At 31.5% G+C, this 17,243-nt stretch overlaps 1 protein-coding gene across 3 annotated transcripts; it reads right to left on the bottom strand.

The window, feature by feature from the left end:
• Nucleotides 1-21: 21 nt before the first annotated feature.
• On the bottom strand, nucleotides 22-15,621 carry Ogdh (oxoglutarate dehydrogenase Nc73EF). Of its 3 annotated transcripts, XM_088201015.1 has the most exons (21): nucleotides 15,509-15,621; nucleotides 11,242-11,374; nucleotides 11,031-11,171; nucleotides 10,809-10,959; nucleotides 10,670-10,737; nucleotides 7,992-8,094; nucleotides 7,677-7,733; nucleotides 6,617-6,698; nucleotides 6,375-6,551; nucleotides 6,161-6,309; nucleotides 6,009-6,094; nucleotides 5,720-5,899; nucleotides 5,262-5,661; nucleotides 4,996-5,189; nucleotides 3,217-3,470; nucleotides 3,042-3,154; nucleotides 2,792-2,979; nucleotides 2,621-2,714; nucleotides 2,364-2,556; nucleotides 1,946-2,248; nucleotides 22-1,266 (listed from the first exon to the last, which is right to left on the bottom strand). In XM_088201015.1, exons 2-21 carry the CDS (start codon nucleotides 11,338-11,340, stop codon nucleotides 1,167-1,169), a joined length of 3,132 nt encoding a protein of 1,043 aa, XP_088057141.1. In that variant the 5' UTR covers nucleotides 11,341-11,374; nucleotides 15,509-15,621; the 3' UTR covers nucleotides 22-1,166. The 3 variants fall into 3 exon arrangements, with proteins under 3 accessions (XP_088057141.1, XP_088057142.1, XP_088057143.1); XM_088201016.1 differs by lacking the exons at nucleotides 7,677-7,733; nucleotides 7,992-8,094 and adding an exon at nucleotides 9,569-9,689; XM_088201017.1 differs by lacking the exon at nucleotides 7,677-7,733.
• Nucleotides 15,622-17,243: the final 1,622 nt, after the last annotated feature.

Here is a 17,243-nt window from a genome sequence, read left to right as displayed (position 1 = left end):
TTATATAATAAATTCATTATGTTATTATTTGATAATTCTCTTTAATTTGCAATAAAATAACATTTTTTACATACACAGAAGGAAAAAACATCATTATTGTATATAATACCAAAACTGAGCAAAACAATAAAGCAGCATATTATTTAAATTTGACAACAGTTAAAAATCACTTTCGATAAAATCATTTACAAAAAAAAAAACAATAATAAAAAATAAGCCACAAATAAATTTTCTATAATTTATAACACAAAAAATATTATTCCATTCTAGTTATGATTTAAAGAAAATATTTCTTTAATATATATTTATATACATAGTTATGATACATTTCACTGAAAATCTGAATCGTTCTGAAATTGTACTACATATTTATATATTATTAATACAAAACATAAAATCGATTAATACTCGTGTTGAAATCTCTAATAATGTGCAAGGTCGTTTTTAAATTATTTTTCTATTTTTTTTTATTTTTCAAATATTATTTTTAAACACTACTAAATTTTCATACCTAACTAATATAAATAATCTATTTCTATCATAAGCACAGTTTAAAATACTATCAAAAAAACAGGAGTCATATATATTACAACAATAATATGCTAGTTTGAAATATGTCATCTTTAGATTATATTGTTAACAAAGAAAATATCTATACAACCATCAGATACTTCAAATTCTAAAAAAATAAACGATAATAAATAAATAACAATGATCTTCGCATGAATCTGTGAAAATGATAATAAATTAATAATGCTCCTTCTAAATATGGTAAATGAAATATTATTGACTATATGTAATAAAATAAAAATATCTTACAACATGACGCAGCAAGTTTTTTTTTTGCTAAACGCACACATGATTGCTCGCGATGCATCTTTCAACTAATTTATCACAATTAATGACGAAATTCGTCTTTTACAATACCCCTGTTGTGTGACTACTATTATGACACAATTATCTACATTTTCATATTGTGGCGTCTAAAATAAATAACAATTATAAAATAGATAATAAGAAAGAGTGTTTGTGATTTTTTCAATTACTCAAAAGTGCTATAACAACCTGTGTTAAAAGCAAATACTTTAAATTAACAACCAGTGCCAATGTTTTAAAAATAGAAATTCGCTATTCTTTTAAGTTACAGTTTATTTAAGTATGACTATTTATAAAGATGTGGTCTCGTCCAGTAGATTGTGGAGTTCCTTCAAATGGGCTGCTTTAGAACCTGTAGCAGGCGATGCGGCAACTGGCCGACCCATGTAACTATAAAAACCAAAGTAAATCAATGCATATAAATCATAATCATAATATAAAATAAAAAAATAGTATTTTTCTTGTCTGGACTGTTAATAATTGGAATAAATCGCAACCTTTGGCAGTTTTTCCGAATTAACATTGAGCGATCAGAATAAGTTCATAAATCAATAGTGATATGATTTATATTGGACACCGCAATCATTATGAATTCCAACAAAGAAAAACTCTATTAAAGCATATGCCAAATGGAGTAATTCAGTTCTTGACAAACGTGCAGTGTTTAATAAGTTTTATTAAAGCATTTAAAATACGCCTGAAGGGCACGAAAAATAAAAGCTGATGACAAACTGACTTCAATCAACTTTCATAAAAAAAATATAATTATATTAAATTAGAGCAAACTACAATGAAATAAAATAGAAGCAAAAAATAAAAACATAGAGGAGAATTAGGCAGAGGACTGCTACATTATAAACAAGCAAATAAAACGGCAAATGTTCAAAGCACTACAGTCCCTCACCTAATCTCTCTAATTGTTTTTTCATTATTTTGATCGACTGATACTTTTTGATCAGATTTTCCAAACAATGACGATAACCAACTATTTCCGCTTTCGTTGCTGCCAAAAAATATATAATCACGTTTCACTATGAGCAAAGAAATATAAATTATAATGTTTACGTACCTGATTTCGCGCTGGCCGTTCAGACACGTCCTGAATCTGGGTTGAATGTAAGACCAGGCTCCTTGGTTCTTGTGTTCCTCTTGTCCCCAAACGAGCTTCGCGTTAGGGTACTTTTCGCACTCCTTCCTCACCAAATCGTATGGGAAGGGGCTGATTTGCTCCACGCGAGCAATTGCAATGTTTTCTCGCACTTGTTTATCATTACATGCTTTGCGCAAGTCGTAGTATACTTTTCCGGTGCAGAAGATCAGTTTCTGGACATTGTTTGCATTCTCAGCAGCGGGACCCTCTTCGGGAATAATTCTGTAAGCAATTACATACTAATAATGACATTTGAAAATTTAAATTAGCTATTAATTTAAACTGCTTTTTTAAAACTATCATGTTTATAATATGTGATATTATATATAAAATATACCTAAGGAAGTTGGTGCCCTCTTTCATCAAATCGAACGAGGATCTTGCCTCAGGATGCCTGAGCAGAGATTTAGGTGTCATCAGAACCAAAGGTTTGCGGAAAGGCAAACATATCTGCCTGCGGAGGATGTGGAAATAACTTGCAGGAGTGGTGCAATTTGCAACGATCCAATTAGCGTCATGCAATTGCCTCACTGAAAGCGAAAAATTGTTTTAATCTCCAATAGAATAAACCAATTCAATTTTGTTAAAGCATACCTTCAAACTCGTCGCTTTCTGGTGGATAATAATCGGGATCGTCGGCAGACATTTGCAAGAATCTTTCAAGACGAGCGGAAGAGTGTTCAGGTCCCTATAATTTTTTAATGAATATCATTAACTGAAATTTTGGACACACAAAAAATAAAAAATAGTTTTGAGCTATCTTACCATTCCCTCCAAACCGTGCGGTTGCAGCATAACCAAGCTGGATTGACGCACCCACTTAGCCTGACCACTCGAGATGAACTGATCGATGATGCACTGAGCAGTGTTGTTGAAATCACCGAACTGTGCCTCCCATAATACAAGTGCATTCGGATTTGTCATCGAATATCCAAGCTCAAAGCCAAGCACACCTAATTGAAGAATTAAAATAATTAAACAAATAATAATACAAATTACCTATATCAAAACATACCGTATTCTGAGAGCGAGCTGTTGCAGACGGTGTAAGGCGCTTGATCCGGATACAAGTGGCACAGTGGACGGTAAGTGGCTTTGTCGACGTTTTGATGATGAAGTACGTGATGCCTGAGTAAAAAGCATTTATATTAAACATTGTAGCATTTAAATTATTTACATCATAAACAAACCTGTGTGAGAAAGTTCCTCTTTCAACATCCTGACCAGAGAGTCGAACGTGAATGCCTTCTTTAAGTAACGATCCGAAAGCCATTGCTTCGCCGAGAGCCCAATCAGCTGTGCGCGCTTCAACCATGTCCATACGAGCCTTCAAGATACGACCGATACCTTTGTGAATTTCAAATTCAGCTGCATTCGGCGGAGGAGAGCTGAATCGTTTGCCAATGTGAACCAAAGTTTCTTCAAGCACTCCGGTAGAAGATGACTAGAAAATCAAAAAAGTGTTACATTAGCTATTTATTTAAAAAAGATTCTAATCTTATTTATTTACTGAAAAGTATGAGGGGTGAGTCAAATTTACAGCTTAAACATATTTATCTCGTAATTTATTGAGCGAAAAAGGTACAAAAAGATGGCACTTTTCTATGTAATCCATATAGTGTTCAATACAAGTTTTCATGTAGTACTCAGGTAATATTGTCATTTTAAATTGATTGCATATAACAGTAATCCCATTAGGCATGTTCGTACATGTACTTCAAGATTAACCCTCGTTCATTCCAAAAGAGTGGTTTCCGACTAAAGGTTGTTAACCCAAGTATCATCTACAATTGAGCTGTCCAACATGCAGCCCGTGAAGCGATTTTTTGCAGCCTGCGGACCTCTGGTATTTATGCGCGAAAAAGTCAAATCATAATTTGAACTTTAAAATAAAGAAAATAAATATATAAAGAATTAAAAATTCTTAAGCTCTCGTCGTTTTTAAAATATACACCTAAAATTTTTTAAATAATAATAAGTTTAAATTACTTTATTGCAGAGTCTGGGTAACGGGATTCAAGTGCCATTGTTTAACCTATTTATTTTATATAGCTAAACCACACCTAGAATAATAAGTCTAAGCCCAAACACATTTTCACCAATCGATATATATTTCTACTAGCAAAAATATAATTTAACTGATATGCTGCTAAAAATGTCTATGAAACTCAATTTGACAGTTTCGAAACGTTCATTTGCTGTACAAACCCAAACCTAACCTAATGAAAGTTCTAAATCTAATTATAGTTTTATAACACAAACTAAGCCAGTTCAACTCTCGGAGGAAAATAAGAGTAAGAATAAGTACAGATAATGTTGCATTTCGCATATTGCTACGAAAGTATGTTTTAAAAATATGATAGCTACCCTTACCGATATTACTACGGACTTCTGATATGAGAGTATCGGTCGAAATATATTCAAACCGAATTTTGATCAATTGCAGTGTGCAAAAACAATTATAACGTTTTCTAAATAATAAAAAAATAAACTTTTATTTTACTTTCCAGAGTATTAAACTCTTTTTTAGAAACATGTTTTTAGACCTCAAATGGGACACAGCAACTGCCAAAGTGCAGACGTGTCTATGAAACAGTCCTGATCTACAATAATATTTTTTTTTACGAAGCCATTGCCTTCAGCATCTAAGCACTGGAAAAGTGTTTGACAAGTATCAATAAGTGAGACTATTTCGTTCACTGTAACTCGATGATTTTCCTTCGGTGCATTGTAGTCCACTCGTACACTTGCTGGAGTGGCATCACATGCATCACTATACTGAACTATCATTCATCGACGAATCTCAATACGTTTAAAACTTTTACTATTCAAAAACGCTGTGTATGTTGAATGCCTGATTTGTACCGCAAGCTGCCAATTGTTTTAAACTTTCATAGCACTATTAAAGTTTCCGTTTGACTCATCCTTATAATCATATTGCTGGCTTGTAATATCAGTTATAAACATACCTTCAGGGGGTCTTTTCCTTCAAAGAATCCAGACCACGGCGAATCCAGCCAGTCTTTGTATTTAATATGGGTCTCCTGCTTGGCTTGATTTAAAGCATCTTCACAGATTTTCTCATACCTGTCACGGACATCCTTAACCTCTTCGGTGTTAACAACTCCTTCTTTGACCAATTGCTCAGCGTACAATTCCAAGACTAATAAGCAATTACAATTAATTATTATACACAAATAAGACATTTAAAATATATAACAAAAAAATACATTACCTGGTTTAGTGTTTCTGATTTTACGGTACATCAACGGTTGCGTGAACATTGGCTCGTCGATTTCGTTGTGTCCGTTGCGTCTGTACGATACAATGTCAATTACGACGTCCTTGTGGAAGGTGGCGCGCCATTCAGCAGCAATATTGCACACGTGCATCACGGCTTCGGGATTATCGCCATTTACGTGGAAGATGGGAGCGTTGACAACGCGAGCTACGTCCGTGCAATAGGCCGAAGATCTTGAATGCCTAGGATCTGTGGTGAAGCCGATTTGATTGTTGGCTACGATGTGGATCGTTCCGTGTGTGGTGTAATCGGGCAAATCTGACAAATGCATAGTTTCGAAGACTACGCCTTGTCCGGCAAACGCGGCATCACCGTGAAGTAGGATTGACATTACCTGTTGATAATATATAATTAAAATATAATTACGAATCATATAATCAATGTTTATTTACCTTCTTTCCTTCACCGTCGCCTCTATAAAACTGTTCGGCTCTAGTTTTGCCCTGTACGATCGGATCCACAGCTTCCAAATGAGATGGATTGGCACAGACAGCGAGACGGATGTTCTTGTTTGTCACACGATTAAGACGTTCAATGTATGTACCCAAATGGTATTTTACATCACCAGAACCCTGGAAAATAAATAAAATATTAGTACAAGTTGGATTACATATTTAGAATTAGATACAGTTTTCTTAGGAACTGGATTAGTTGTAGGTCGTTGATATATTGCATACTTACATCATCGGCTGCTTCGAGACCAGCAAACTGAGTAAAGAGTTGATGAAGAGGTTTGCGGCAAACGTTAGCCAAAACATTCAATCGACCTATTATTAAAATTAAAAATATTTAAAAATCATATAATTTAATATACAGCCAATATTAAGATATACCTCTGTGAGGCATTCCCATGACAATAGACTCAACGCCTAATTTTGTTGAAACGTCGATAACTTGTTTCATGGCAGGAATGAGAATCTCGCAACCTTCGAGACCGAAACGTTTTTCAGATGACCATTTCTTGGCTAAGAAACCCTCAAAACTATATATAAAAAAAAAACATTATAAGAAATAGTATTTAATTAATATGATATAATAGAATCATACCCAGTAGCGCGAGTCAAACGTGCCAAAATGAGTCGCTTTTGATCATTGCTCATTTTAGTCACACCGGGCGGTTCCAGACGTTGCCTGATCCAGTTGCACTGCTCCAATGAATTTATGAACATGAATTCGACACCAATGTTGTTGCAGTAAGCATTCTCTAACCGATTCAGGATTTCTCTATAAATTAATCAATCAAAAATTTATAGTTTGAATTAAATAAATAATATAAAAAATCTTTTTACCTTAAAGGTAATGCTTTTTCTTTTTCTCCACCGATGAATGTAGTAGAAGGCAATTTAAATACCCTATCCATATCGGCTTCCTCTAAACATTGAGTAAAATTGGACAATCAATAGAAGTCGATTCAGATGACCGGTATAAAATGTAGATAAGCATCATATTTTATTCCATAAATTAGAAAGATAATTTAGTACGATTTTGGTTTTGGATGGGTCGCCATTATGCAGTATTATTGGAGCGGAGAAGCGTGTGAAGAGGAAGAGCAAATTATGGTATTTTATTATATACAATAATTTAGAAAATAGGGTATTTCATGGAAGAGTATTGCCACATTAGTTTTTTATTTCTGTTGATAAATCATGTTACGCCGATAATTACAGTTGTGAATGTGTTACATATCAAAAAAAATTTAAACTTTTTAAAAAATATTATATTATTATAATATTTCCCCACTTACTTGATACATGCTGCCTTAGGACCGAAAGTGGATTTTGGTCAAACTACAAATTATAAGACTAACTAGTAATAATAACAAAATATAGTATAAAAGCAAATAAAAATAATCCACGAACAAAACGAAAAAGCCAACAGAAGAAGAGCAAGAAGATTGTACTTACTGAACTATTTTATCAGAATATTAATAAGCTACATAATAAATAATATTTAACAAGAATTAATACAGTAAAATTTGGGTAATTCTTATTCTATATATTTTTTTAATAATAAAGAGTTCAACCCAATTTTTTCTGTATTGTGAAATAAGAAATACAGGGACCATAATTGACATTTAGCACCACTGATAGTAATATATATTTTTTGTGTTAATCATAGCCAAACGTTTTATACATATTTACAATGCGATTCATACCAATTTGTTTTTGAAAAATTTTACAATGCCAATTCGAAGCTGCTCGTTACATTCAATACGACGGCATATACTTTCCCAATCTGTGAATTTCTTAACTTTCACCAAATGTGATTACCCGCATGATCGTTGCAACAGTGATATAAACCAATATTCCAATTTAAAATAGATTGAATCAATTCATTTTTCTATCTTACTGAAAGACTCGAGCCGTCTGAGGTGCAGCTGGATCTTATCTTTCTTCGGTGCTCGGTCTCCAAAACAGACAAGAATATTATATAATGTCTTGTAAATTTTGTCACGATAATTAAACAATAGGAATATTAAAAAAAAAATAGACATGCTACAAAAATATTAGGAAAAAAAAATAAACAAAAAATCATTGACACAAAATAAAATATTTAGCAATAAAGAGCCTAGCCCTATCGAACAAAATATGTTCGAGTAATTTATGTATAAAAAGGCTATGCTTAGAAAACAAACTTTTTTTATGTGTTGGGTCACGTTCTTACCAAAACGGTAGCTGGAGTAGAGAAGTTCTTGAGGTTGTCTATCGTCGAGATCGGCTGACGAAATTTCCAATGGGTCTAGCTTGGCTATGTGATGACCACGAATCTGTTTTATTTTTTATATCTCTATTATTATAATGTTAATATATAAATACACATAACATAATTAGCATTAAGCCAAGAGTAGAATGTTATGTATGGAAAATATTTTTTTTTTGTTTAGTTAAAAAGATATTGTACATAACATAGATTGTAACAATCGAATATTTTTTAAAGAAATTAATGATTTAGAAAAGAAAATGTAAATAAATAATTAAAAAACCAACAACACAATTTATAATAATTTTCATAAAAAACATACAACTTTTGCCAAAGAAATAACAGTTTACTATAATGTACATTAATTCATTTCACAATGAGTTAACGTAACAACGATACATTTACTGACACAAATAAACTCATTACTATTTAAGACTACAGTACCATACTCACATTGAAAAACAGTAAACAAATAACAGTTTTTAATCGCAGAAGAACGAGTACCAGATGTAAAACTAAACCCATTATTAAAAACGATAATAATAAAAAAATCTTCAATTCACATTTATTTTGTTAATAAATAGAATCACACACGCACACCATAAACGATTATCTTTGATCAAAACCAATCACACAAAAACTATTCACTACTACAATACATGCATGTTATACGTGTAGCAATTTTGATTAAAATCTGCAAATTATGATAAAATTTGTTGTAAAAAATAAACTAAATATTAAAAAAAAAAAGTTACAAATTTTATCACAAAAATGCAAAAAAGTAATAATTTTGGTTTTCTTACCGTCAAAGATGAAGACATTCGGTCTTTAAATATACTAATTTGATACCTTGGGCTTCTATGTGTTTATGAAAATGGTTTCGTTATGACTCAATAGGCAATTGATGGTATCTTTCTAATGGATATGTAAACATTCACAACGAGATGAAATAAATGAAACTTTACGAGCGTAATGATGTAGAACTATTCACAAATCAGGAGATGATATTGATGGATAAATTTAGGTATATGTAACTAATTATTACCAGTGTTGCAAAATGAATGACTACTACAAAAATACACATAGGGGGCTCTAGAATAATCAAACAGCTTCTATTTCGTCCGCTAAAAGCTCAACGTTGGGGCAAAAGATTTTTATTATATACTTATTACAAAAAATGCCAGCCATTAAAAATAAAATCATTTTAGACACTAAAAGTTACACATTAATAATTTACAATTTAATTCCACGTCGTACTACTTACCCCTGAATCCCATTAAAATAATGAATAGTTCCAGGCGCAGACATGATTACAATAAAATCCTGGACCACTTGGAAGCCATTAATAAAAAGAGTTTTTGGATACAAAATATAAGAAATGATGATGACTCACATATACAATGGCAAAGATATGATTCTTATGTATTGATAGAGGACGCACGTTATATATTTAGAGTTAACATTTTGCAACATCGGCGTACTATCTTGTGTCGTATAATAAAAATATATAAATTTTACATATTTCCGGGTAAAGTGCATACCGAATTGCATATATTGTCGAACAACAGCCTCGGAAGCGCGCGGCTGTCCGCTGTCGGTCATGTTCCTGCTGGGTGTAGTGATGCCCAAGGGATCAAGATCGGCTGCCAGATGTCCTCTTGACTATTACGTCACACATACATACAACGTCATTTCATACGTCATTTTAATTAGCCCCAAAATATATATATATATTATATTAATTCTTACAGTTCTATATGTATGCATAATATAAATAATTCTATACTATGAATCGGACAACATATACATATGTAAGATAAGACAATTAGGTTCCATTAACATTACTATTACAAAATATATTCTTTAAATATGTACCAATTAATCAATATGGCTGTTAAAATAAATCCCTTCATGCAATAATAATAAAGTTAACGGAACACTTCTACGACAACAAAAAAACATCCAAATAACATTTAAAATCTTCAAATTAAATAATGTCTATCAAAATTTATTTATATTTGTATTTTTTATTTTAAATTAGCAATAGTAATAAAATAACATTGGAGAGTTATTTTATATTTACATGCTATAATAAATTAAATTGAAAGTGAAGTAAATGAATATTTGATATACATGTGTGCTATAGTCGTAATTAAATATATTCTTCGATAATGACAATAACTCAATAACTTGAGTGTTATTTGCATCATAAATACATAATACTGATAATAATGAATATAGAAAAATAAATCACATAAAATTAAAAATAAAAGCTAATTCTATATATATTTATTTTAATGAGAGAGATCTATTTTTACAAGAGATTTTAAATCAAAATTTTCAAATAAAAATAGTGCAAGATGACTGAGAGATTTTGGACAATTTCCAAAATTCGCAACACTTCCTTTTCGAAGAGCAAATATATAATCATATCATAGCGCAAAACGAATAATAAAATAACGTTACCTCTATATGCGTGTTGTTGTTTTGCCATTGTTAAGTTACTTTTTTCATTTTAAGGGGAATTCTATAATACATTTAGGAATGACCTACTTCAACATTATTGTGATAAAATGGCATTCTACGTCACTCTAAATAGGGGTGAACGACATCTATATAAGTTTAACATTAACAAGAATCACCTGATAACTCCTAATGATCGCCTGAACGGCTAAATGGTCATCGATTATCTTTTCATTCACCGGGGACCCTGAAATGAAATTAATTTAAATACAAACATATCATCAAAATCAAACATTTGGGTTTTGATCGAATATTCACCGGAGAGAGATGGTGCGCCCATCCCTGCGGCTGGCATGAGAGCCGATAACGGCACGGTATTACGTCCTGGAGGAGCAAGTCCGGGTGGCGATTGATAAGCAGATCCCGGAGGGGAGCCGCCAGCAGCGTTGCGGAAAAATGCATCCCACGACTGTAACATTTCCATAAAAAACATATAAATCGATCAATATATCTTTAACTTACACGACAGGAGATACTCACAGCGTGGACACTCCTAGGATCTGCTAACCAGGCGTTATACATATCTTCGACGTAAGCGCCACTCGATCCATTTAGAAACGGTTCCGTAGCAGCGGCAGAGAGATGTCTCATTGAACCGCATGATGCCGTTACAATTGGTGCCTTTCGGAATACGCAAGTTTAAAATTATTGCACGTCATATAAATTTAATATTATTAAATAAAATACATACCTCAGATATTGACTTCTTTATAAGCCAGGTTGCAAACCCTCTCTCTCCTGCGCAAATTTTGGGCGCAATGCGCGTAAAAATTGTACTAGCTCTATGCATCTTGTGTCTTTTCTATTTAATATTTAATAAATAGCTGTAATGAAGACAATAAATATTAGATTGTAGTTGAAAATATAACTCTTATATTTATAGTTAAATGGCAATTAGGTTAGCCGATAAGTGAATTTAACCACTGTTAACTAGTTTTTTAAACTTGAAATTTGTTATTATGATAAAACAGTGAGAAATACTTATCTCGAATAATACTTATAATAAATATATTTTTAAAACTCATGACAAAAAAAAAACTTCAATTATCAAGAAAGTTAAGACATTACTACATAGGGGTCAACAAATGTGTCTAACGCTATCAAAAAAGATTAACACATAACAGGATATAAACATGCTTTCTATAATTTAGTATTATGCCATGTTTTTTCTATTACATACAACTGAGTATATAGTGATGGAAAACTGTTCGTAAAAAAAACTTTTGTTAAGCACTGGCAACTTTCCAAAAACGCGGTACCTAATAATATCTTCCAAAAAATACGTTAGATAATCAATGCCAAAATTGTTAGCATATATTAAATTGATCTTGATATATATTGTATTGACATTTATGTGTAAATTGTGCATATAAAAAAATGAGGGACTTCAATTGGTGAGTAACGGTGTTATTGGACCGTTTTATTAAACAGTCTGAAAGATGAGTCAAAATTATTCTCGCGAAATCTTATGACACAAATTCAAGATATTTTCTAGTAATATATTTGACTATAATTTAAGTTCTTAAATATATACATATACATAATAAAAAGAGCAAATAGTAAACGATAAAGTAAATTAATATAAAAAAATATCATAAATGCAATGTACCTTGAACTTAACCGATAAACCATCTTATCTAAGGTCGGTATTCCCCTTAATAGTATTCAAGATGAGTCATTCTATTATTAAGATGATTCATTGATATAAACAGGTTCTTTATTAATTTAAGTTCACAAGTTAATACAATTCCGAAAAAAATACAAGGAAAACCAGTATACAAAACATTATTTATAGTGGTTATCCTGTAGAAATATATGCAAAACTTTGATAAAAGTGAAACAATGTTTCACAACGACGCACATTCATTTAATAGTATACTGTGCGATAAGAGACTTAATGAGATAGGTCATCTAACAAATGTTTATAAACTATATCACAGTCAAAACAATATGAATCACTAATAGTCTACTATAGATAAAATAAATTAGCAGTGAGTTTTAAATTAATGCTAAATAAACGCACAAGGCGCGTGGCCATGATTATGGCATTAATTAGAGCCTTTTATAACCATGCTGCAGCTTAACCTTAAAGACCAATGTTATTGTGTGAGGGTTAGCATTTTTTACTATGAATATTTAAAACATTAGTATTGTTATCACAATAAGTTTGATAACACTCGTACATAGTTATCAATACAATTTGATTGATTAAAGTATCAATATTTTTCATTCATAAAATTAAATTGAAATATCAGAAAAATATTTTTTTATTGAGATTGTCAGTTTATTATTTACGCTTTTGAAATGTATTTATTTAATGTTTTATATTAATAAAATATAAATACACTACTTTTCATTGATTTTAAATCGCTTTATCTTTGTATTGATTTCTTATTTGTTTATTACATAATCTAATGATTATTTCGTATCAAAAACAAGATATGAATGCAATCAAAAATTGTAACATACGTTTTACACAAATGTAATTGATTTTGCTCAGATTCTAATTCCAATTTCCCAATACGCCTATTATAATAAAAAAATAATTTTAAATAAGAAAGGCTCTTTCGCATAACATAAATTGTCTCTTCAGCGAAAGAGGTGTTTTGATTTAGGTTAACTATTATTATCCATTTTCGATTTTCAAACATATTGGATTTGTTAGAATTTTGACTGAATCGATGAAAACCTAGACAGGTATTTTAATTTTTGTAAAATAATTGTATATATGGACGATTTGATTTTGTCAAAATTGACATTTTATATTCTACATTCTCCTATCATTGTAAACATTTAAAAGTCCAAATAGACAGTATGGGTACTTATCAAGGTATATTGAGAATTTGATCGTATTTTATGTTCATTATTACTATTTTTGCAAATATATGTATATGTATGTGGATATATTTATATCTCCACCTGAATCTGCCAGTTAACCCTTTGTAGCTGCTATGACATTTTTCAAAATCTTAGCGTGAAATGCTACCATATATAATTATTTATATAAGAAAAAACATTGTATTGTTTTTCACCATACTTAATTGTGCTTATATGCAGATGTTCGTTTTTTGACTCTCTTACTCGTTAGTGTGTATCTTGCAAGCGAGATGCATACATAAGACATTTCATGAGCCTGTAATTTATTTTTAGCAGCAATTGAAATCGTTTAGTTCTTACATTGAAACATTAAAATATGAATTTCAGTAACATTAACGTTCAATTAAATTATTTTAGCCCTGCAAGATGTTATATGTATAATAAAGTACAATAGTTGGAATTTATAAACCTGCTCAGTTATATATTCATCAGTCCATTTTACACAAAAAATAATTTAAATAAACATAAACAAAATGTTTAATACCACTGACACACTATTTCCAAATTACAAATTCCAAGAGCTGTTTTCTTAATCGATGATTATTAACAGCTAAAAGGTTAACTCTTAGTACCATTTGAATTTTCGGTAGGTAGGCTAGAAATACCCTAAAAAATATCTGTTAATAAAATAATTAAAATTTATAATCATAGAGATTTTTTTAAATTTCAAAACAAATATTTGTCCCGAGAATCTACCCCGAAAATATTTTTTAAAATGTATATCATTTCAGTGAAATCAAATTGGAATACATTTTCACCGCTAGATATATATTTTTACCTGAGAAAATATAATTTATCTAGCAGATGCTAATAGATTATATGATTTCAGCTTTTCCACACGTAGTGAAGTCCAAATAAATTTTCACCAGTAGATATATATTTCTACTAACGAAAATATAATTTAACTGATGGGCGCTAGTGAAATTATATGATGCACTAAAATATCTATGAAACTCAATTTGACAGTTCCAAAACGTACACTTGCTGTTCGAACTATTTGAGTCCAAAATACAAACTAAGCCAACTCAGGGTAAAACAGGCGGAAGAATTAGTACAGACAGATGTCACAAATTGCTCCATAGTTTTGTCTGCACTTCGATATTTAATATGTTTAATTAAGGACTTTCAATATGAGAGTATCGGTCAAAGTATATTCAAACCGAATTTTGGTCAATAGGAGGGCGCATAAAACAATTTCTCAGAAGTAAAAAATTCACGTCAAAAACAATAAAATCGTGACGGCGAAAGTTAATAATTTATAGTAAGTGGCGACGGCTAATAATTTATGGTTATTTTAAATATTAATTAACCTAAAGTGTCCAGCAAGTCCATTTGGACCCACTTAGTCTCAGTGAAGAATAACTGTTTTATTGAAATTTACTGCTTAATAGGACTCAATTCGTCAACGATGCAAAATTTAATCAGATTGAACAAGAAATGGTGATTTACTAAAAAAAAATTGAGAGGAAAACAACTGCAACGACTGCAGTGCAGTCGAACATATAAATAGTTTGTATTGAAAGCCTGAAGCTTTAGTCTATGTATAAGAAAGACACTAACCGCGAATAATATATATATAGGTATATACTTATATCTCACACTATATGAATATTTATTATATATTTGTTCGTGGGTTTTTTTTATAAATTTGTCCTTCATCTTTAAACTCACTAGTCCTACAGTAATATAAAAGAAATCTGGTAACCCTAATCTCAAGGTACAATTTCTCTAATAATACCTACCTATCACGAGTCTGTCAATATTGCACAATCCGACTTGAAATTAAATTGAAATAAAACATTTAAATTTGGCCAAAAATATGTGGCTCATGGCCGCACAATTTGACTTTAGCGCAAAATTATAAAAAGACTTTCCATTTTGGCGAAAAAATAATAAAATCTGAAACACTGTTACACAACACATTCGATTTATTCCCGGGAGACCAGAGTGAAATTTTGGGGGCGCACTCGCGCTCTGAGTACACGTCGACCGCAATTCTACGAATTCGGCAAAAGATGATGAAAGTACAGTTCGCCGAATTCGGCGAAGGGGCGAAAGAAAAAAAAAGTTATGTAACGCACCCGACGGTCGCGCCTCTCGATTTCGGCTGACGTCGCGAGCTGATTGCATAAGATCGTGACGAGCTCGTCGCAGAAGAGACGACGTTCGCAGGAGCTCCGCCGCTAGCAGACTCGCCAGCGCCGATAGGGCGAAGGGGAAGGGGGACAAGGGGGCGGTGACAGACGGCGCCGGCGGTGGATGGCCGCAAGCGATATTTGTACGGCCATTAATAAATGCAATGTTCATTTTTCAATTTCCACTTCTTGATATCGATCAATCTTGATAAACCGAGTTGAAAATATATATTAATTTGTTCAAAAATACTCAAATTAAAAAGTGATTGATTAGTAACAGGCTTTTTTAACAGGAGAATAGATTTTTCGAATATAATTCCATTTTTACATTGAAAAATCGAAAAGAGTATCAATATATTTTTGAACATGTAACAACAAAGTGCTTTCAGCACCATACTCTAGGTCCAGTCCCAAGGTTTAACTAGCTCGTTGTTGATATTTACATGGTATAGCTCGATCGGTGCTAAAACAGTAATTATCTTCAAAATCATGAAAATTTAATTTTATAAATGTAATTTTTTTTTTAAAATAACAAAGTGTTGCTTTATAAAGTAAAAACGCCACTATATCACAAAACAGATATACTCCAACTGGATTTGAAAAATAATGCGGCAATTTTCGGTTTTCGGAGACTCATCTTTAACTATTATTTTTGATTTAGGTTTTTTTCGTTTTAAACGTGTAAAATGGATGTCTTCAACTTGCCTCTTACCAAAAAAAATATTCTTATAAGATTTTTAAGACATTCATTTTGAAAAAATCTAACCAGCCTAAAAAGCCCTCCGATAACAAGAAAGTACAAAGAATACTATTTAGAAGAAATTGCCAAGCATGCGCGCGAGCATAAGCTGCCCCAGCTTTAGCATATGACTGCTGATGCAGCAATGTAACTACGTAAGACTCATAAATCTAGTGAGATAATACTATACTGAACCCCATTTTTTGTACGAGGATTCGCATTAGCAAAGGATTTAATGCAACGCTTTAAGAAATTAAAATAAGCCTTAATACATTTTTGGAGTCCAAACCCTCCAGATCATATTTTATAAAAAATGGGATCCAAAAAACGCTGTAAATAAACCATTTATACTTATGGAAGTTAGCATAACATTTACATTTACCAAATTTATATAGTTTCCGTTGTTTATTAATAGCAAATCTAAGGATAACGAATATTAAGGTGACCAGACGTCCTCCTATTGGAAACTCTGTCCTCCTCAAAAATTGTGTCATCCTTTGTTCTAGTCACCTTCCGAATATACAAATGAACCTCTTAAAATATTTATTTGCAATTCGAACTTTTCTGTAAAGTTTATCTTGTAGATATTATGGCTAAGTTTATTAGCCAGCTTGATTCGCTATCTTGTTTCAACAAAAAAGTGTTAAATTTTATTTAGAAAAAACTTAGATTTCTGTTAGCAAAATGTTAGTTTAATTTTTACAAGAAGTTAAATATTTTTTCCGAATAGTCGCTCTTTTGAAACTATATGTTAGATAATGTTGATTAAGGGATGTAGCCAGCATTATCCACTATTCTAGAAACCAATATTTTGACTAAGGGTGATTTGATGCCGCCTAGTGATTTCTTGGTCCCACTGCAATAATCCATAATAAATCAACAAAAAACATCTTGACTTGTACTATGGTTGCTCGATGTTCGCTCTTGATGTCACCTCTTGTT

This window comes from Plectrocnemia conspersa, unplaced genomic scaffold, assembly GCF_051122295.1.
Source record: "Plectrocnemia conspersa isolate PC_06_02 unplaced genomic scaffold, ASM5112229v1 ptg000012l, whole genome shotgun sequence".
NCBI classification, from domain to species: Eukaryota; Metazoa; Arthropoda; class Insecta; order Trichoptera; family Polycentropodidae; genus Plectrocnemia; species Plectrocnemia conspersa.
The sequence above is the reverse complement of the archived record's forward strand: the minus strand, read 5'-3'. Positions and strand labels throughout refer to the sequence as shown.

Coding starts and splice junctions, on each gene's coding strand:
- Ogdh (XM_088201015.1), bottom strand. CDS start 11,340: ATGCATAGAGCTAGTACAATTTTTACGCGCATTGCGCCCAAAATTTGC. Junction 7,734..7,991: donor CTACTCCAGCTACCGTTTTG/GTAAGAACGTGA, acceptor TCTGTTTTGGAG/ACCGAGCACCGAAGAAAGAT. Junction 2,249..2,363: donor GAGGGCACCAACTTCCTTAG/GTATATTTTATA, acceptor AATTGCTTACAG/AATTATTCCCGAAGAGGGTC.